Here is a 22,166-nt window from a genome sequence, read left to right on the forward strand (position 1 = left end):
TAAGGCTACGATATTTTCTTTTTACAGAAAGTCTCTTCATAGCCAAAATCTAGTAGTGGCGGACAGCGTCGTCCTTGCTCAGTATGGGACGACACTTTACGCACATGCATTAAATCCCTTTATCACAGAGCATGGTCCATGTTTTAACTTGCCGATTTATTAAAAAAAAATCTTAAATACTAATTAATAATCAAACTGTTTATTATAAATACGTTATTTTGAAAATATTTTGACATAATGCTCTGTTTAATTATATAACATATCGCGAAAAAGTAAACAACATAAACAGAATAAGTAATAATTATGCAGTCATTATTTGTGCAAAAGTATAAGCAAAATATGCAAGAATAAAGAAACGTTTTGAACAATAAATAATTTGAACATACTTGTTCTTCTATGTATAAACAAATAACGTTTAAACGTGCACAATATGTACATGGCCCACGGAGCCTTACACAAAGTATTTTAACACTGTTAAATACCCGAACTTGTTTCCTACCCACAAATCACCGTCGCTATCGATAGTCAACGAGAATGGGGAGCTGGTGCCCATAAATATTGATCGACGCTCAATTTCCGTGTCCATGATAAGAAACCCGCGGAACCTTCCGATAGGATCCAACACGTGTACGGTATGATTGGTATAGTCCACGCAGAGTATCTGGCCGAAACGGTCGCACCGGATCGATTCTGGGGCGAACCGATGGCGCGTAGAAAGACTAGGGCCCGAATATTCCGATTTCAATGAGCCATCTTGGTGGAATATCACGATACAGCCCTTGTTTCGATCCGAGACGCAAATTTCGTCGTTGTCGTTTACAGTTATTCTACACGGTTGCAATAGATTGTCTCCGCATGGTATTACAGTCTTTGATCCTGAGGAGACGTCCAACCGCACAATTTTGTTCTTATCGTTGGCTTTTCTATGCATATTCTCAACCTCGCATATAAAAACCTCGTTTTGACTGTTTGAGAAAATCCCTCTGGGAATAAGAGCCGTTTCGAACGTTCGCAGCACAACAAAATCGTGACTTAGCACTTTGATACATTTCTGCAAGTGGCAAGACACGGCGTAGCCTTCTTTCAACGTACAGATGCAGTCCATTTTACTTTCCATATCCACCGATTTCTTTATAGTTCCATCTTTGTTTACAAGGTAAATAAGGGGACCCCATTGCCATACCACTAAAACTTCGCCATTTTCCGCGCGACACATGGTGGTAACGCATCGGGCACTTATCCCATCGGGCCGAAAAGATGTTATTCTTTTAACTTCTATTCGCCAAGGCACGATATCCTTAGAATAAATGCCCAAAATTTCTTCTGGAGTCAATATCACATCATTTTTCACTTCTGGAATGGAAGTTATTTGTGATATAGAACGTTCGGAAAGGCATTCTGGTAAAGAAATTTCAACATCGCGAATTGATTTCACCATAGATGTACAATCCGATATTAAACCTTCGCTATTTAAAGATGCAACCAAGCGTTCGGAAGTTAATATGCATGACTTTGCGGTTGATATAAAACTGTTAAATTCCTGTATTTTGGTTTCCATTCGCGCTAATTCGGTATCATGGTCTAGTTTGATATAATTTAATAAATCATCGACCATACCCATGTCATCTTCGGACAGCATTTGAGCTCGGGTAAACAACTCTTTTGAGATTTCTAAATAATGAGAATGAGACCGGTCAATATTATGTTGTAAATCATGAATAACTATACTTGCGTAGCGTAGAAGGTTTTTCAATTTCTCCAGCTCTTTGTCGATTCTCTTTGAAGTTAAACAAATCGCCTTCTTTGTAGTTATAACATTATGTTCCTGGTGCGTATGTTCGCATTCCGGACGTATTATCCGCTCACATTCAAGGCAATAGCGATCCGAAAGTAGATCACTGTGAAGGTCATGGCCACTGGGAAAAGATATTGTATCGATACTTAATTTTACCTCAGTTTCATATTCACTCGATTTTCGTCTGCTACCACCACACTCTTGATTTCCATTTGAATGACCGTTATCCATAATTCCAATTATATCAAACTTGATTTTTGTCTTCATAGTAATCTATTTATATATTCATTCATGGTTTAATCAACACTAGCTTACTCTACAACGAACCTGATGCAAGCTCGGTACTTCACTGTGTATTTTCGTTTCGCTTTCAACACTCGATCATCTTAAGAAGCATTCGAACGAATGTTTTGCTCGTTATCAACTCGTTTATGATACGCATATACATGGTTTAAATATCCACAATACATAAACGCGGTTAGTTTTTTTTAACTCTCATTCGTGTTTAATAAAACATCTCGATTTAATTTATTTACGTTTTATTTCTTACAGTTATTTCTTCACCATTACTTCATTGTTTGGCAAACAATATATTATTCAACGATATACGCAGTGTTTATCATCAAACTATTTTGCTAAAGCCAATTGCCGTACTAAGAATCTGCGATATCGATTCTTAATGCAGAGTGATTCTGTACTTGCTTATAAGACTAAATATATGTGGGCGACACATCGATCTGTTGTTGAATATACACTCCCAGCAGTTAGATCCATACATGATCTGGAAAGAAACAAAAGCGGAGTTCACTGCAAGGTTAATAGAGACATATTGAAATAAATAAACTCATTAAAAGTTTGAACAAACTCCAAATTGACATACTCCTTTTCAATCACATTTTTCATGTATTCATAATCGCCAAACTGATCATCATCATCATCATCATCATCATCATCATCATCATCATCACCATCACCATCATCGTCATCGTCATCGTCATCATCATCGCCATCATCATCATCATCATCATCATCATCATCATCATCATCATCATCATCATCATCATCATCATCACCATCACCGTCACCGTCACCGTCATCGTCATCGTCATCGCCATCGTCATCATCATCATCATCATCACCATCATCATCATCATCATCATCATCATCATCATCATCATCATCATCAACATCACTATCATCATCATCATCATCATCGTCATCATCATCATCATCATCATCATCATCATCATCATCATCATCATCATCATCATCATCATCATCACCATCACTATCATCATCATCATTATCGTCATCGTCATCGTCGTCGTCGTCGTCGTTCTAAGCATAATCATCATCATCACCATCATCATCATCATCATCATCATCATCATCATCATCATCATCATCATCATCAATCATCGTCATCATCATCATCATCATCATCATCATCATCATCATCATCATCATCATAAAAATCACACAAAAACACCAGCGATATCAAAAGTTATTGTTATTTTATATTTTTAAATAATTAATATATTACACATCATTTGAATACATGCTCGATTCATCAATCTGAAATGATACTCAACGACAAGTCCCGGGGGGGGGGGTAACTTCCTATATACGGGTATATAGGGGTGTGCCGATTTTATGGGGTGTGTTTTTCGACTAAAATTATAGATATGGGTATGATTTTGAGCATCTTAGTATAGATATGGGTATTGAAATCAGAAATTTGCTTGTATATAAATGCATTTAGATTTGAAAGTATCAGTATCACAATGGGTATGATAAATGTCATTTTTGTATATAAATGGGTATCAAAAAGTAAATTTCAGAAGCGGGAAAGATATAATAGCAAATTCAATAAGTATACTGTCCTGATATTAAAGAGATTAAAATTCTAGTATGAAATGTGTCCACTTTATCAAATTCTAGTATTTTAATGGGTCCAATTTATCAAACTTCTTGTATTGAAATGGGTCCAATTTCTCAAAGCGGGTATATACGATCTTGTCAAATATTTATTAATTAATATACAATGTGTAAAAAAACTTATTAAACATATATTTCAATATAAACTAAAATAAAATTTAAGAAGAACATGTGTCGAAAAATGCTAAATATGCTAGATATTTAATTCTGAAATCGAAAAAGGCTGTACAGCCGAATTCGCCAGCATGTATATCATGCATGTACGATGTGAATCTAAATTTAGTTTAACGGTTCATTTGAAATTCTTGCAGCGATATCGATTCATAAGACACACGAACACTTAATTAAAAGACGAATGCATCGGTTATTGTAGGAAAATATTACGAATTATCTTTGTCACAATCGGCTCGGGGCGCTAATTTGTATTTGCTGCATTTTATGAAATTCGTCTTAAATGTATCATTTTTCTTGCATATTGTGTGTTATTATAACATATTTGTATCAATATATTACAATTCAACACATATAAAAATCGTATAATCTCGCTTCAATGGTATCGTATACAAATGGGTATGCTTTTTCAAAAATCTTGTATCAAAATGGGTCTACTTTATCAGAGTTCCGGTATAAAAATGGGTCATATTTCGGAAGTTTTAGCGGGAGACCCCTACCCTAAAATTTGGGACGTTACCCCCCGGGCGAGAAGTGTTTGTTTCAACTTGTATTCATCCGTGCCGTTATTATATATTACAGATATTTTTGTTTTTCTAAACAAACTCTGCTTTCTTCTGCATTAAAATGCTATGTGATATCGATGCTATGTATATCAGCATATTGCATCGAAAGTGCGCAAGATTACTAGACAGCATCGCAGATCAGTAGCTACTTTGATTCAGATTTATTTACTTTACGCATTCGTTTCATTCACGTATTTACCTCCGTCATGATAATCTTCTTCTTTATCGTATGCATAATTATCACCATAACTATATCTTCGACGCACACCCGTCCGGTAATTATCGATAACTGAAACTAAAATAAGTCTTGTCCCAGGTATTGTATTATGTCACAATTGCTTTCTCTACAAATGCCTACAAATACATGGGCACTTTCATTCCAACGGAAATGACGTCATCATTGCGTCATTAAATATCGCGGCAATAATTCCGCGTCCGCATGTTGATGCGATGCTGACGAGGATCTGGGTGCGTATTTAGTCCTGTCATATTTTGCGTGAGAGTTGTTTCTTTTTAAAATTAACAACTCTATGCACAGACATATATTTATTTTATTAATTTAAACGTATCTTTCATATTTTGGAATTATTATTGACGTAATGGATTAGAAATAAATGTGTTTTTTCAAAGAGGCTGAAATACACTTGTATTTTGTAAATTTGTTGTAATTATCGTGTTTTTGTGTGTGTTAACTTTAGTTTTATATGCTTCATCAAACGACAAGTAACACTTTCTCGCTTGTTGTGTTTAGTGATTAGATATATGCTAAAATGATTTTATTTATGCCTTTATATTGAACTTTTTCTTATGAGTTTTGTTCAGTGCACACATTTTATGCAGACGCCATGGTGCTGTATGTATTTTCACATTGTTAAATACTGCAAATCGCTAAATATTTGAGATTTGTTTACTTATTTTTGGTTTTGATCAATATTTTGTGCCTAGACAAGTTGAATAATAAATATAATAACTGGTTATTGTCATATGATAACATATTAATATCGGACTCGGATTCCATGTGTCGTTATCCCCTTTGTGACCATGCATTCTCTACGGGCAATGGTGTTACATACTCGCTACATGCTATTCGATAATAATATAATTAATAAATATTATACTTAGAATATTGACGTGTTTATCCGTAAACAAACAACGAATGTTTAACTTAATGCACATGAATTCTCCATGTAATTGCCAGCAAATCGAAACATCCACGCTACAATCAATTTGATTTCCGTTTGATACAACGATATTATTAGGAAAATCTCGACTAACAGTTAATGCTATAATTATAGAAATACTTCATCAATCGCATGTTGAAGTTAAATGTCCATACATATGTTAACTACGAATATGGCGTGCGAGCGTGCACAAGGGAAGAAAGTACATTCTTTAGAAAGCTTTATCAATATACGGTCAGGTATTAGCAGCATAACTCACGAGCACTATAACAGCACTTGGTGTCTTTTAGAGGAATTGTAGAAATATCAACTCATGTATTTTCAAACAGCATGAGAACATGAGAAATTTCAGTTTTACATTATTAATCACGCTACTTCAACCTCTTAAACTGGTCATCCCAGTTTCTTCTAATTTTGTTATAAATATTTCATCTTAAGAGGCTAGTACAAACAGCTCGCGTATATTTATAAATAAATAATTTTAGCTTTAAGCATGTTTTTAAGTGTACATGTATATAATAATGAAAGACGATGTCAGGGGGTCATACTAAATGATATCTCTAATTACATCAATACCTCAATTGTGAAAAAAGTACTAGTATACATGTCAGTAACATTATACATTTCTATCTGAGTATCTTCAGGATAGAAACTGAAACATAGAACCACTTAAAATGTACCTAAATACCTTGCTTTGATAAAAGAAATGTTACCATTTTAAGCATGGATTACTTTCAAGATAAAACTATACACAAACAACAAGTTTATACTCTTCAGACTTAAAAATTTAATGATAAGAGAAAATGTAAAAAGGCGATCGTTAATTTAGTTTAGCATGCTTGCTGAAAACGGCGGACGAATCTGCCTGTTTGGTCATACTCATTGTATTGTTCGCCTTCATTAACAACACATGTGTGAAATTGAGTCTTGTTCTGAGAAAACTGGGCTAATGCATGTGCGTAAAGTGGCGTCCCAGATTAGCCTGTGTCCGCACAGGAAATCCAGTTCCTCTTTTGCAACGTCGTATATAGAACAAAAAATATCGTTATTTGCTGAATATCTTTACTTTGTCGTATTTCGAATTACTACAGAACACGCAATCCAAGTCAGAAATACAATACCCCCATAACAGCTTAATAAATACATACCCATTAATTTAGCATATTATTCAAGGGTCCAAAAAACGGCTCGAATACAAGTAAAGCTCTCGTGACAACAATTATTGCGATTCTTCCCAGAGGATTTCGTTCAAAAGCCTCTTATGTCTCCGAGATTACTGAGAAATGGAAGATGTATGAGACCTTTCTGAGCCCAGGGATATCAATGAATGAATTAACCTTTTGCATGCTGGGAAATTTGTCGTCTGCTAAAATGCTGCTGAGTTTCTAAAAGCATTTTCTTCGATATTTTCAAAGAATACTATCAGAATAGCAAACAGTTTGGATCCAGATGAGACGCCACGTTCTGTGGCGTCTCATCTGGATCCAAACTGTTTGCAAAGGCCTTCAAAATTCGGTTCCCGCACTGAAAGAGTTAACAGCTACGCTATATTTGCATCACTTGGTATTCAATTACGCTCTTTCAAATACGGTAGTAAAAATAGTTGGATTACTCATGATCCCTATGCTTTAATTAAAGAAAAAAATGCTTCTTCATCGATTAAAAGCGGACGATATTCGAGAACAAAGTTTAGGACAAATACGCATATGTGATGATCAATCGTGTAAAGTGCCTTTTTAAAATCTAATCTTACTTTTATTTATTTAAAACAGTATTAATTAGTAGTTTTTATAGGTCCCTTTAAACTACAGAATACCACATATCCAACTTAAACGACTGCTATTATAAAAATATGACTTATGTCCAATGTTTAATTGCAAATGGTGGTTTAATGTGTCAAGTTCAATGTGAACGAACCATACTTAGCATTTTATTTAACCATTTAACAAGTGTTTCAGACTAAACCATTTGAATAAGTTCGGATGGATGCTCATGGTTTTTATTCTCATGAAATCGGGGGGGGGGGGTACGAAATGTATACTGTGCCATCTCTATGGCTGCACATGCGTGGTACACACATAATTAATTCGATGTTTAGTATATGTACTTGTTTATTTAGTTTATTAATAATATAATACCAAAATAATGCATACACGTTGATTTGTATAAGTGATGAAACAAGGTATAACATATTTTGAACATAAAGTTGTGTTGTAAATTGCTGCACGTATCAATAGCAACGAATTTCCTTGATGGCAAATTCAAACATTCAAAACATTTAGTCATCGTAATAATAAATTGATGAAATATTAAAGTGATGCAAATGAGAAGCGATGGAATCAGTTGGAGAAGTTCTATTATGCTCGATATATGTTGTGACAATACAATGATAGCTTATATTAATTATTAAAAGTATCATGTATTTCATTCAGGCAATAGCTTTTAATGAAATGGTCGATAGTTCAAGCCAATTTCGAGAAATCTGTTTGTTTAGGTTTTCGTTTAAAATGAAGCTCTATAGTTTAACAGTTTTTACAGTTAGCAATTGAAACTATTTAATGACGAATTAAAAAAAAAGCCAAAATGTGTGTACACGTCCCTTTACCATCTGAACTTATTTTATATTAGCCACAGAAACATGTTTGTGTATATAACAGAACTTACACAAAATTGTGTTATATTTAACGGTAGAGCCTCATAATCAAGTTCAGTTATATAACAATAAATACTAGAAAACAGAAAAAACACTGTATGATAAAGTTCCGACTTATATTATGCTGAAAACAGGCCTCGTTTGCAATCGAAAATCGATTGTGCTTGTCATTGAAAATGGATTTCTATTGTAGTTGATAGGCAAAACTGAAAATCGATTTCAGTTTAAATCGATTTTCGATTGCAAAAATGTTTTGTGAACACGAGGCCGGTTATAACAACATTTCGCAGTGGTTTCCCATTGTTCGATGGATACAAGAAAAACAACTGTCCTGAGTGCGAATTTTATAACGTTGGATTACAGCCCTTTGTTCATCTTTGTAAAGTAGTCGCATTATTGTTTTGATGTAATACTTGAACATATTTGCGTTCTGAAAAGGTTTTTAATACTGTTTTACATTGATTAATTTACATGAAAAAATCCCTCGTGAACAGTAATGATGCAAAATTGTTAAATTAAAATAAAAACTTAACTATAGCACACAAATTAGCCATTCTTTGATGTGATCGTCTGATACATTGTTTTGCATCAAATATGAAAGTGAAATAAGAAATCTAGTGTGTAATCATTTATGTTGGCGGTGGAGGAGTATAGATAATTGTTTATTTGAACTCTCTATTATGTTGTCAATGAGAACGTTACTTGACAATATTATTTATCTGTTGGTTACTATAGTTAAAATCACGAGTTTACACTTCAATTTTTATCTGAATGGTCTTAAATTTTGTGAGCGCCGCTGTGGTTTGTGCGACTCTGGCAAGTATTTCAAGCTTTGAGCTGCATCTTGCATCTGTGTTGATTGCTCCCAGGTATTTGAAGGTGTTTACGGTTTCTAGCTTCTCGCCACATACCATGACGTTAGTGCTGATGCCGTTGGTGTTGTTGGTCATCAGTATTTTTTTTTTTGCACTAGGTACTTATAAATCAAAACGGGTTATATTTGGAATGTAAATTAATATAGTAGAAAATAATGTAGAACAAGTTTGTCCAAATCAAGTGGCTGGCAACGCCCAGTGGTAAAATTTTATATACTGACATATTCTTTAAAAACAAAACGTGCATATTTATTTGGTAGGTTTTATGTCCCTGTGGTCGATTTGGCTACGCCATGGCTCGTGGTGAATTGCGCTGTGGTCATTAAAATAGCAATAACATTTAAAAAAAACACCCTCGATGAAACTACAAGACCCCCCCATGTTTGATATTTGATAAATGACATCAGATAGTTCATTGGAATAGGTTGGTCAAATCATGCTCCGATTAAAACAAGTCACGGTCAATAGGCCACTCGATTTATATAGATTTTAATTGCAAAATAACTTTAAATATTCTTGCCTAAATCCAGGGGACCAAGGAATATTACCTTTGGCAATTGATATAGTCGTATTGTAGATTTGAAATTAGTTTGCTGAAAATTGTTAGATGACCCTTGTGTTAAAATTTACTAAGCCCGGAGAGATAAATGTTTAAAATTACTATATAGCAACATCAGTTGATACATTTTCTGTCCTTTAAACACGATGCCTTTACATTTAATGTGTGACATCAAATAGTGGTCCTATACAGAGTTTGTTCGAAGTATGTCCTTGTACTCAAAGGACACGGCGCACGCGTCACATGATTTATATTTACGCATGTAGAACATTAGTTTGAATATCTTTTCCACGACGAGACGGATCAGAACTGTAATATTTGGTTTGCAGCACTCGAGGTTGTCCTCCAGCATGTTTGCTCATATTTTGTCCCTGTGATTAAAACTGGTTGCAATCGCAATTACATACTGTTTAAGCAAAATAAATTAGAAAGTTATCTATAAAGTTTGTGCAAATGTTACTTCTGTGGTAATAACTCGTCGCGACCTGGGGATTGAATGCTTTAAATAGTATAAAAGCACAATGAATGTAAAATAGCTCGGTTGAATGTACAAGGCCAAGTAACATTCATTTATAATGTCCTTTACCAGTTTTATTTAAATTGTAACCATGAGGAAAATTGTCAACGGAAGTATTTCAAATAGTGTATGTATATATGTCTTGAGCAAACGTATGTCAAATATCACCTTCTAAAGAATATTACTCGGTAGCGAATCAATTACATGTAATATGGTTTAATTTTGTAAACTTGGGTGCAGTAAATAATATTTGAAGATAAATATATGTGATTCATATTGTGTATATTTCAACAAACCCTAATGATTTTACATTGATTACTAATCGTGATGATTTTTACTGGAATAAGGCAAAGATCGAAATAAACAACATATGACGAATTGCGAACAAAAAAAGAACTGTCCCTGTTTGATTAGTTTTTCGCTCTTTCTTTGATGTTTACACGTCCGAAGACTAACCTGATGTTAAAAATGTTCCTGAAAATCTCTCCGACATAATGTACCGTGCTGATGATTGAACATCCAGGTAATTAGAGGAAAATCTGTTCTGCGTCATGAAAATAAATGTTGGCAGTTTTTGAAGGAGAAATGTTTATACTGGCTTCAACTTGTTTCTGAGGAATGTTTGTTTGCTATACAATCAGTGACAGATCATCCGGTGTATGTTCAATACCGGTGCAGTATTTTATTCGTCTGAGGTTCAAGGATATTCCAGAAAATCCAGAACGCATAACAAATAATACATATAATGAGAGTTCTACGAGTTGTGTGAACCTAATCAAAATAATGCAGATACCTTTAGTAGATTAGGAAATAGAGTTAAACACCATACACTTTTCTTATTAAGCTTTTAGGTTCTGGCTGATTTTTTTTCTTATCCCATATTGATCATAGTTAATTTACCTTAACTATAATACGCGAGAGCATATACCTAGTTTGCATACGATCGACGATTTACATCCGAATCGCAAACGCAAGATAGGTATTTATTTATATAATATGATCGCAAATTAACATAAATGATATATCGCATTGCTATCGATTTAATTATACAATATGCATATGAAGTTTTCCGTCGATGGTCAAAACGTAAATATTGGTTGACACTGTTCCCCTATCGCACAGATGTTTCACAGTTCCTGTTCGGGTTTCCGAAACATTTTTGCAAAAATGTTCTTAGATTTTACAAACGCATATATGTATCATATAAATATATATCTTGGTATCAAAATAATCAATTGTTTATAGACGCCACGAATAACGACTTCACTTGATAACGTCACAATGAAACGCATTGCATTGACGTCATGACATATGCTACGTTCCTGATTTAAAATATTAGCTATATTTGTTAACCCTTTGCATGCTGGGAAATTTGTCATCTGCTAAAATGTCGTCTGCTAAATTTCTAAAATTAGCATTTTTTTCGATTTTTTTCAAATAATTCTATCAGAATAGCAAACAGTTTGGATCCTGATGAGACGCCACGTTTTGTGGTGTCTCATCTGGATCCAAACTGTTTGCACAGGCCTTCAAAAATCGGTTCCCGCACTGAAAGGGTTAAGTATGTTGTTTTTTTTGACGTGCGTGTTATCTTAAAAGAACAAAGACTTTGAAATGTTACACAATTGCAAAACGGTACTAAATGGCCATAAATTATAGTTACGCAATAATAAGTGTCAAGTAAAAACATTTATGTTGAGTTGCTCAAAATATTAACGAGCATATAAGCAAACGGCTGTCAACTTATGTGTTCTCAATTTTGGATAAAGGCATTTGCTCAAATGAATTAGTTCTATCTTAATCTATGCTTTTATTGTAGAATCTAAAGTAAAATCAATGTTTTTGCTAAAGGTTTGATAAGTTTGTTCCTGATAATCTTAATTTTCGTGATGTCTGACGTTATCAGACTTTTAGTCTAACTGGAAGAAAACGTTTTGAGCACTCATGCAGCTGCTATATTTTAGTTGGAAAAGCATTCCTTAAATTGTTGTGATTGCGAGTGTTTTTTAAGCCATAAATTGTAAAATGCTTCTACATAAAAATGTTTATAAACTTAATCGGTCATGTATTTAGAAAACAATTTATTTTAAACTTATTTGCAAAATACAGTATGCAAATACATAATAAATTCATTTACAAATAAGCCAAAAAGCAAATAGCAAAGCTATAAAGAAAGTCTTTTTTAAACAAAAAAATGGCAAAAGTGTATACCTTGAAAAAAGTCGATCTTAATACTGATTTCAAACAATGTCTTTAAAGACAGCAACAATAACAGTTTATACCAATTACTTGTTAATGTAAATGCAATAGCTTAAACGCAAAACGTGCGTTATACCGATGCGCCCAGTTTTAACACGGACAATACAATCAATAAAATAATATAAATGTTCCAGAAAAGTATTAAAATGCGACGTGAAACCACACAATTCAAACTGCAATAAATACGTAATAACTGCACAAACACAATTTGTAAAGAAATTTGAAAGTGAAAAAAAAGAATATCACACGCAAGTGTATAAATAAAAAATGAAAATCAAATAAATCGTCTCAAAAATCTAACATGATTGCCCAATACGGGGTAATAAATGAGGTAATAAAGAGCACAATAATTAACGTTCTCGCATTTTCGTTTCAATTACATTTATTAAAGCAAGCTTGATTTATCTGATAACGAAAACAAACTTCTTAATATTTTAAATGCATTCAGAAGAAGATATTTAGTCCGAAACAAAATATGGAGCTCGCGTTTAAACTTATTAACCTTGTATCTTAAGTTGTTGAACTAATATAGTATCTTAATCTTCCATCAAACATTCCATTTCTGCAAACTTGTTGATGCATTTTATCATATCCTGCACCAGTTCGTGTTCCGGGAATCCCAGACGACGCCAGTTGGAAACGTCCACGGTATCCGTGACCTCCGAATGCTCGCCCATGGTTCCACGAGCCTGGCACTTCATCGATCGCGCCAGCTCGTCGATCTTCTGAAATCCAATGTTCTTGATAAGCTTCGGCACCCTGCAGTGGACAGAGGCTCTAAGGCCCGTTCCTATGTTACTAGGGCAGCATGTGATCATCCCAAGTATAGGATCGCTAATGAAGACGTCCTTCACATCGTACTTTTTCTTCAGGTATTGCTCGATCGCTACAGCGCCCCTGTGGAGACGACGTAGAACTCCCTTTATGTCGCCGCTCTGCTCCATACTAATGATTCTAAGGTGATCACCTTCGTTGATCCAGAGAAAGAACTTCTTGTCGTTGGAACAAAATATGCCGCTGCCATGTGGCCAAAAGCGATGGTATCCAGACGCGGCTTGCATTTTGTCTTTGCCTTTAAACAGGAAATGATCATCGATAAGCTTTTGTCTCTCTTCCTTGGTCATCGTCGTGTGCCTGAAAAAGGTTCCTCCTAAATCTTTATATTCATCTCTACTGGACATTTCTTTAAAAATAGCTTCCATTGAATCTGAAATTTCCATTCTCGTTCTCAGAGATCCGCTTGTGTTTAGCGGAAACATGGCCAGATTGCGGGCGCAACGTATCCTAGTGGAAACAATGATAGACTTGGCTTCGTCCGTCAAATCAACCTTGATGTGTTCCGGATCCATACTTGTGACATGTTTCATCGAGCCATCTAGCTTGTATCCAACATGGTACTTTTCTATGACCGGATAAAACAGATCTTTAAAGACTTTGTACGAATCCAAATCACCCGCATGGCAGCCAACGAACGAGTCGGGGAAGCAGACTCCCGTATTGATTGCCCGAGCAATGGTCCAACCACTGCTTGACTGAACGTTTTTAAGCTTGTCGAACAAAGCCTTACTCATGGTTTGAGCCAAAAGTGAATGCTTTGGTTGCTTCTTGTACTCGTCAAAGACCTTCGGCCAGTTGTTCTCGGCTAGATCGTCGTTCAAGATGAGGTGGAAATATGGGTCAATCGATGCATCCTCTTTTGCCATTGACTGCGTCACAGTGCCTGCTAATTCAGAAGATTCCATTTGTCTTCAGTGTACGATGCTTACGATCTTACTGAAAATACATTTAAAAAAATACATACTTAATATATCTTATTTCATGGCATTAAGTTATCAGTAAACGAGCATATGTTGACCTACCCCTTTTCTTTGTACAATAAATATCCTTGACTTATACAAACCGTACGCATTTGATGGACTTACTAACAGCACTGGTGATGCAGTAATAATACAGGATGATTATGACCACAAACACAGAGTACTACCCCATGCAATAACATGCGACGCTATGCTTTATTCGTTATACATCTCAAACAATAAACCGTGATTGAGAACGCTAAGTATAACATATACCACTGTAACCGCTCAATAATTTGCTTTCAAAACTGTTGCAATCGAATAACAAATTATGATAAGCTTCAAAATGGTGTTTTGTTGAAGAATACATAACTACGCTTATGTAATCATTTTCAAAGAATGATAAAACGCTTAGTACAATGTAAAAGAAAAACAAGTTTAGATTTAGTAAATCAAAGGATGATCACACAGTATATTTTAAACGTAATCGATTGAATGGTAAATCCGTGTCTATTTACATATACTTTATCATATCTGTTCTATACACATGTTCTAGAACCAGCTATTTATTGATCACTGTATATAGAGAACACTATGGTAGTGTGCTTGTGTACTTAAATTTATCCCCCTCGTCTCAGAAAGGCTTACAAGGCTCGGCAAGCATCGCCATGTAAACCTGTCTTCACTCGTGTGATAAATTTAAGTACACAATCACACTTACATAGTATTCTATTTGACCTACAATATTATTTTATTTAATTAATTCCTGATGCAATCAAAATAGTAGTCTTTAATTGGTAAAATAAAAGCAAAAACACATTAAATTGACTGAATCTGACATTGCGTAGTAATATTAATTGTGATCTTTCCCGTTTACGGAATTCTAAATAGTCCTTAAGAATTCCACGCAAAAGAAAAGTAACGAGACAAAATATCACTATACGATTCGATTCAAATTTAATTAGCGTTCAAAATGTTACACACTCAAGTAGAACACAGTTAATTTTTGTTTCAACACTGTAAAATACCAACACACAAAAATGGCTGCTATCTTGAAATTTACAAAATGTGTATACACCTAGGCCTACGTGAAGCATGATTCAGCATTTATCACCGCCGATATTGTTAATTTTAGTCTATAAACAACTCTTCTTTTTACACACTTTTTACTAACTGACATAAAAAAGTAAAACATCTATTATTATTATCTATGATTGTTCTACTCACCGAAGTTTAATTTGCTTTCACGACTAGTAAAAATTCTGGACACATTTCTTCATCGCCATCCATGTTATTCATTTTAAAGCACTGGGTGTAAGCAGGCACTTCTTTGTGGAGATACATTATTTGATCGACTGACAAAGGAACGACTTATTCATCCAAGAAATTACCATTTTAATTCAACATCGATTTCCTTCGAAAAGTTAAAGAACAAGTCACTGACACTTTTCTTAAATTTAATCCATCAATTGTTCAACAAAACATCGCGTTATTCGAGTACATTCGCCATTTTAACGAAATCGAAAATGCAGACTCGCCAGTTTCATTCCAGTTTCATATCCAAACAATGTTATTCAAATTCATAATATTATAATCCATCGTAAAACACACACACACACACTTGTTAACTCGTTAAACGACTGCGGACCCAATGACCTGAATGACGCAATCAGGGGTGAAAGGCCAAAAAAGCCTCTCTATGTACATGTTCTAAAAATATCTGTGGGATAAACCTTATCTAAAAATATCCGTGGATAAAACTTTATCTTTTCTGCATGGGTCCTATTATGTTATATAAAGTCATTTAGCTGTAGGATCAAACATTTGCCTTGACTGATGATCGATTAGGCAAAGCGGAATTCAACAGCTTAATGGATAACAAAGACGCTTCTGCTGTTACTAGGAAAGAATCTTTGATCAACTTACTCTTTTCAGATACATCAGATTTATTTTCATCACACGAAGTATTCCTTTAATAAATCTATACAGGATTGTACGTACGATATATGCATCTCAAATGTGTCCATTGTTTATATTTGCAATTTAATGTTATAAACAGCTACACGTTATACTCTTATGTTCAAGTTATATTATGAGCATCTAACGGTATATAGGCGGCTATCGCAACCGTTGTTTATTTTTGGTGTTTTCACTTCATATATACTTATATTTGTTGATGCAGCATCAACATACTCAAACAATATCCCGGAAAGAGAAAAATAATCCATTTGATTTACAAAAATAATCCATTTGATTATCAACCGTATTTTCGTTTTGACAACTGACGACAGAAATGATTCGATGTACGATATGAGTCTAAATGCAGTTTTTATCCATATTTGTTCATACGACACAAAGACACAATTTTGTTTTACGGTTCATTTTGGCTTAGAGGACTGGGTGAGTCATGTAAAATATTCAAATTAATATATTATTTTATAAACAACTGGTAGCAAGATTAGTTTTAGATAATTGGTCAGTTAACACATTTTAACTAATTCCTTTGACCTATTAATCTTTTCAGCTTAATTCAACAGTGAAAAATGCTCATACTATCACTTTAAGTTACATAAAAGGTTATGTTTTCTCTAAATTCTGTATACATTAGGACGAAGTATCTTCTTGTCTTTTTATGTCATACTAAACATCGTGTTGACTCAGATGTAAAATGTTGCGGTGGTTCATTTATGATCGCTTTATATGCAAACACCATGTTAGCTATGAGTTAGTTGTTCTCAAAAAACAAACAACAATATTATCGTCTTTATGCGTGTTTTATAATTAAACGTAACTAACCCAATTATTTGCTTGTAATAGCGTGACGATTAAAAACCAATAGTTATGTGCATGTTTACACTTACATTGAAAAGTTAGAACTACAAGGATGTCCCCCCTTGAACAGTAGGGAATCATATTTAAGAGGGCTCTCGGCGGTTGTCGTTTACTCAGGCTACTTGTTTACAAGCGCGTCGCAGATGTAAATATTTGCATCTTATTTTCATTAATTTGCTGTCCACAAACCGTAAAAAGGGAAGGTGAATTATTCAAGTATGAACCCCACTGATGCAGCTGTGATTCATGATCAGTCTACATGTGATGTTTAAGGGATTGATATCTTAAATTTTGTGTTTGCTCCACTGGAATGCTTAAATGTTGATGTTCTGACAAAAACAGACTAATCAATTATATGTATCCATCGTATGTACTAAATACATACATCTACCAAGTGATCTTTGAACATGAAAACAAGTTTAAACGACCAGTTCAAACCAACAAAGCTTTTCAAGAAACCATCCAATGCCGGACTCTTTTCTTCTTGCATGTTTTTAACTTCGACAAATTGTTGACAATTGGTAACCTGTCATAACTAAATGACCTCGTATTGATAACCAAACTGTTTTTACAAAGAATCGGCGTTGAAATCAATATTGAGCTGGCTGACTTAAAATTAAATAATAGTGCATAGTCACAAACTGACCTAAATACCTTTACACTGCTTTGTCTGAGGCATAGCAGCCATGCCAATGATTAGCATCACGGGCAAATAAGATAGAAGTAAATGAATACATACTCGCGAAAAGTATGTCTTGTACATCTACAGTTTATGGTTATTACATATTTTAATTTGCAAGTAAGTCGCTTGAGAAATAATGCACGCCACAAATTTAGGACATCTTATACTTATGCAACAAAATGTCTCATGCAAGGGAACATAACCCAGGAAAGTGTGTCACACTATGCATGTAAATTGAGTGTTGTACATCTACCTCTACAATTTCAATCGTTACAAATCTGTAAAATCGTATAATTTTATAAGGACAGACCGACAACCCTACAACACTACGATCCGACTGGCAGACATACAGCGTTACTCCGATAAACTCAAATGTCAAGCTTTGTGCGATAGATATATTGTTTGAAAACCCGATACAACGCATACAAATATATATATTTCAAGTTCATAACAACCAGATGTTCAATGAAATAAAGAGTTTCTTTACTAATTTCAATATTTTTGGTTAATTATTCATTTGCAAACGACATGTACATTGATGTGAACCACCACCTTATCAATCTGTGCAGGTCTCTTAATACGACACAAAAACACAGTTTTTGGTCCGATTAAACGTGTCGGAATAAATGTGTTCGTTTTCAATATCATTGTGATTTGCAACAATTGATGTATGGTTTCATTAAGTAAGCTGAATTAATGTTATATAAGCAGTAAGATTCGTCGTTCATAGTCATGTTTTTGCTTACGAGTGATAAAATAACATGTTGACATTAAAAAAGTATATGCTATCGTTTAACAAAGCAGCAGAGTCGTTTAAATGAATACACTTAAAACATACATCGAGAGAAAAAATGGAAGAGCGTATAGCTCAGTCAACGTGTTAAAGAGATATAATGTTTGTAAACGATTCGCCCTGACAGAAACGTTATACTAAACGAAAGCTCCCGGTACGTCACTATCGGTCAAACCGACAATGTACTCTAGGCAAAACGAGATGCGAAACTAACTGACATGATCTCTTAACACTAGCCCCGCAGACATGTTTCCTGCATGTATCAAGGTAAATGTTCTATTCATGAATATTGCGCGCGTTCCTCGACCATGCCAGTAATAGTTAATACTGATTTTTCCGTTACCAACTATTTTACTCGCGTTTACCACGAATTATTTTAGATTTAGAAGGATATTGCTTTATTTTTTTCTGAATATCGTATATACAATTTGATGTTTAACACATTTTTTAGTATTTTATAAACACATGTAACCTTATAAAAAGATATGTCAGGAACATGTACTTGTATTTGGTAAATTGATTTAAGTGTGCTATTCAAATCGAGTTTATTAAATGTTTTGTATAAACCTGTAATTTCGAACCACATTTACCTTATCATTGTGTACTACCTTTTTATTTCAATTACGATGTAATAAGGTATATGTGTATTTACACGTGCGTGTTTTGTGATTATTCTTGGGCTCAGTGTACGATAAGAATTGGGATATTATTTCAACCGGTTTAAACCCCGAATGCTTTACATTGACCATTCGGAGGCGATGACCCAAGCTTTAATCATTATTTTGTTAAATTTCACCTTAAATGTATTGTCTTAAATTGTTTAGTAATTTGGTCATTAAACGTGAATAACAAGGTTAGTGGACAATAAACGTTCCCCCCATAACGTGTCTGTAGTTTCAATATTTCTATATGTTCAAATTTTACAGAAGACCGTAAATGTGTTTGTTTGGATGTACTAATAGTTCTCAAAAAACATAGGCGTTCGATGCAATATAACGAAACTAAATATATTTAAACCCAAACTTAAAAAATGTCAGAACCTTTGAACTTCTGTCGCCTATGGGTCCCGTTTCAATCGTTTGATGATGTCTACTATGGCAGCAAATTGAATCAAACAAACCACATAGAGCTTTGAGTTACAGTACTTTGTCACGACAAATACAACTCACAGTGATACAATTGTGAATAACGAAAATGCATGTTTAATGTTTACTTACGAAAACTTGTTTTGATGTGTCATAAAACAGTAAACCAGTGCGAACTTCGGTAAAATCACAGTGTAATTGAAGAGCATAACACATTATTAAACGCACATATTTTCATCCCTATTTTGTATATGGTATATGTGAGTATGCGCGCTTTGCTATTCATGAAACATATATGTCAGAACCATTTGTTGCAGAAACCCTTGAACCGGCAGTAAACGTTTTGATCACTCACCCAACGGGTATGATTTGCTACTGCGTGTATTTTTATGTTATAGCAAGTGTTATTATTAAGTCATTAATTGTAAAATGCTTCCAAACACTAAGTTTAACAGATTGGATCGCAATAAAACACGATTTTTAAGTCTTAATGCATGTGTTCTGGTTTAAAGTATATTATACAATATTTACCCGTAACTGCGGTGATAATAATCCAATAATACAATGCACAACGTGCATGTTTACATAACAGGTTTAAGTTTTAACAACAATAATATTCCGCCATATAACAGGCGTTTATCATTTTCAAGATGTTGACATTAAAGCGGCTGTCGGCAGATGTCGTATAATAATGCAACGAGCTTATCAGGGCCTCACAGAATGCTTTTATCGTTAATTCTTTCATTGGTTGACCATGGTGTTTGCTTCACCATTTAATAAAGTGGTACAATTTCAAAATTTGATCGTCATACTAATTTAGTAAATATATTGACTTTCAACTGTGTAAAGGTAATAACCCTTTAGTATGTTGTGTAGCACAGTGTTCGCCTAACCACCACTGGGTATGTTTTGTAGCACTGTGTACACATTGCCACCGCTGAGTATGTTTTGTAGCTCAGTGTACACTCAGCCACCATTAAATATGCATTATTGTTTCGATGTAATACTTGAACATATTTGTGCTTTGAATATGTTTTAATACTGTTTTCTTTTGATAAATTTGCATAAACAATATCAATCGTGAACAGTAACAATGCAAAATTGTTAAATTTAATTAAAAACACTTAAATAGGCACACCAAATTGCCATTGATTGATGTGATCGTCAGATACATTATTTGGTATCAAATATGAAAGTGCAATAAGAAATCTAGTGTTTATTCATTTATGTTGGAGTGGGGGCGAATCAATAAGTATTTATTTGTACTCTCTGTCAATATATTTTTGTTGTCAATGAGAACATTAATTGACAGTTTTGTTTATTAACATAAATCATTGAGGACGTACATACACATCAATACTTATTATGACAACACCTTAGCACGCCGTGTGTCGTTCGGTGTCGTTTTGGTCCGCTTAATTTGTTGGTTACTAGAGTTAATATCACGAGTTAACACTTCAATTCTTTTCTGAAACCACAAAGCTCGGAGGTATAATACTTAATATGTAGCATCGTTTTGAGGCGCTCTAGTAAGTTTGTTTACATTATACCCCAGGGGTCACATTATTGATTTGGCATCCTTCACCACCTTCACATAACCCGTAGTCTGGATGCCCGTTGGGACACCACAGGTGACCTGGCAACCAGCTTTCTCCATTATGTTTGTCTTGCAGACAGTCACAATGCTTCGCTAAGCCTCAAACCAGTCCATTTTGAGAAGTTATCATCCAATCGTTTCCTATGTCAGCCTCTCTTCCGCCCTCCCTGTACAGCGCCTTGTAGAATTGTTTCGCCTAAAGTTAACGTTTTTTTCTTACTGGTCGGCAGATCTTTTTGGGGCCAGATGATTTTCATGGCTCTGTTGCGGACTTCCATGTTGGTGATGCAGTCTTTGTATGAGATGCCGAGGAGTCTTCGGAAGCATCTCATTGCCACATTCCAGTGGCCCACCTCCTCTTCAATATGCTTTGAGTGTTCATCAATCCCAGGCGTACACGAATATGGGTATGACTAGGGTGCGCATCAGCATGTTTTTGAGTTTTGGGTTATGGGTCTGTTTGCCAAATGGTCTTGAGTTTTGTGAGCACCGCTGTGGTTTGTGCGACTCTGGTCAGTATTTTAGGTTTGGATCCTGCATCTGTGTTGATTTCCGTTGGTGTTGTTGGTCATCAGTAAGGTCTTTCTACACTAGGTACTTATAAATCAAAACGGGTTATATTTGGAATGTAAATAAATATAGTAGAAAATAAGGTAGTACAAGTTTGTTCAAATCAAGTTTCTGGTCACGTTCAGGGGTAGAATGATATATACTGACATCTACTTTGACAACACTAAATGCATATTTATTTGGTAGGTTTTATGTCCCTGTGGTCGATTTGTCCGTGCCATTGGTCGTGGTGAGTTGCGCTGTGGTCACTAAAATAGCAATAACATTAAAAACGCCTTTGAAACTACAATACCCTCA

At 34.6% G+C, this 22,166-nt stretch overlaps 2 protein-coding genes across 3 annotated transcripts in view; both read right to left on the reverse strand.

Annotated features, from left to right (window-relative positions):
- Positions 1-222: 222 nt before the first annotated feature.
- Positions 223-4,844, reverse strand: LOC127872853 (uncharacterized). 2 transcript variants are annotated; one of them, XM_052416289.1, is made up of 3 exons: positions 4,670-4,844; positions 1,729-2,576; positions 223-1,353 (listed from the first exon to the last, which is right to left on the reverse strand). In XM_052416289.1, exons 2-3 carry the CDS (start codon positions 2,060-2,062, stop codon positions 452-454), a joined length of 1,236 nt encoding a protein of 411 aa, XP_052272249.1. In that variant the 5' UTR covers positions 2,063-2,576; positions 4,670-4,844; the 3' UTR covers positions 223-451. The 2 variants fall into 2 exon arrangements, with proteins under 2 accessions (XP_052272249.1, XP_052272248.1); XM_052416288.1 differs by having other exon boundaries at positions 223-2,576.
- Positions 4,845-12,789: 7,945 nt separating this feature from the next.
- Positions 12,790-22,166, reverse strand: part of LOC127872856 (arginine kinase-like) — a 31,170-nt gene continuing 21,793 nt past the window's right edge. Inside the window, exon 3 of the mRNA XM_052416296.1 lies at positions 12,790-13,308. Within this exon, the coding sequence (XP_052272256.1) occupies positions 13,051-13,308 (258 nt within the window). The 3' untranslated portion in view covers positions 12,790-13,050. The remainder of the gene's footprint in view (positions 13,309-22,166) is intronic.

The sequence above is a fragment of the Dreissena polymorpha genome, chromosome 3 (assembly GCF_020536995.1).
Source record: "Dreissena polymorpha isolate Duluth1 chromosome 3, UMN_Dpol_1.0, whole genome shotgun sequence".
Lineage (NCBI taxonomy): Eukaryota > Metazoa > Mollusca > Bivalvia > Myida > Dreissenidae > Dreissena > Dreissena polymorpha.

Excerpts from the sequence above, each read along its gene's own strand:
- LOC127872853 (XM_052416288.1), bottom strand. The coding sequence starts at position 2,062 with ATGAAGACAAAAATCAAGTTTGATATAATTGGAATTATGGATAACGGT.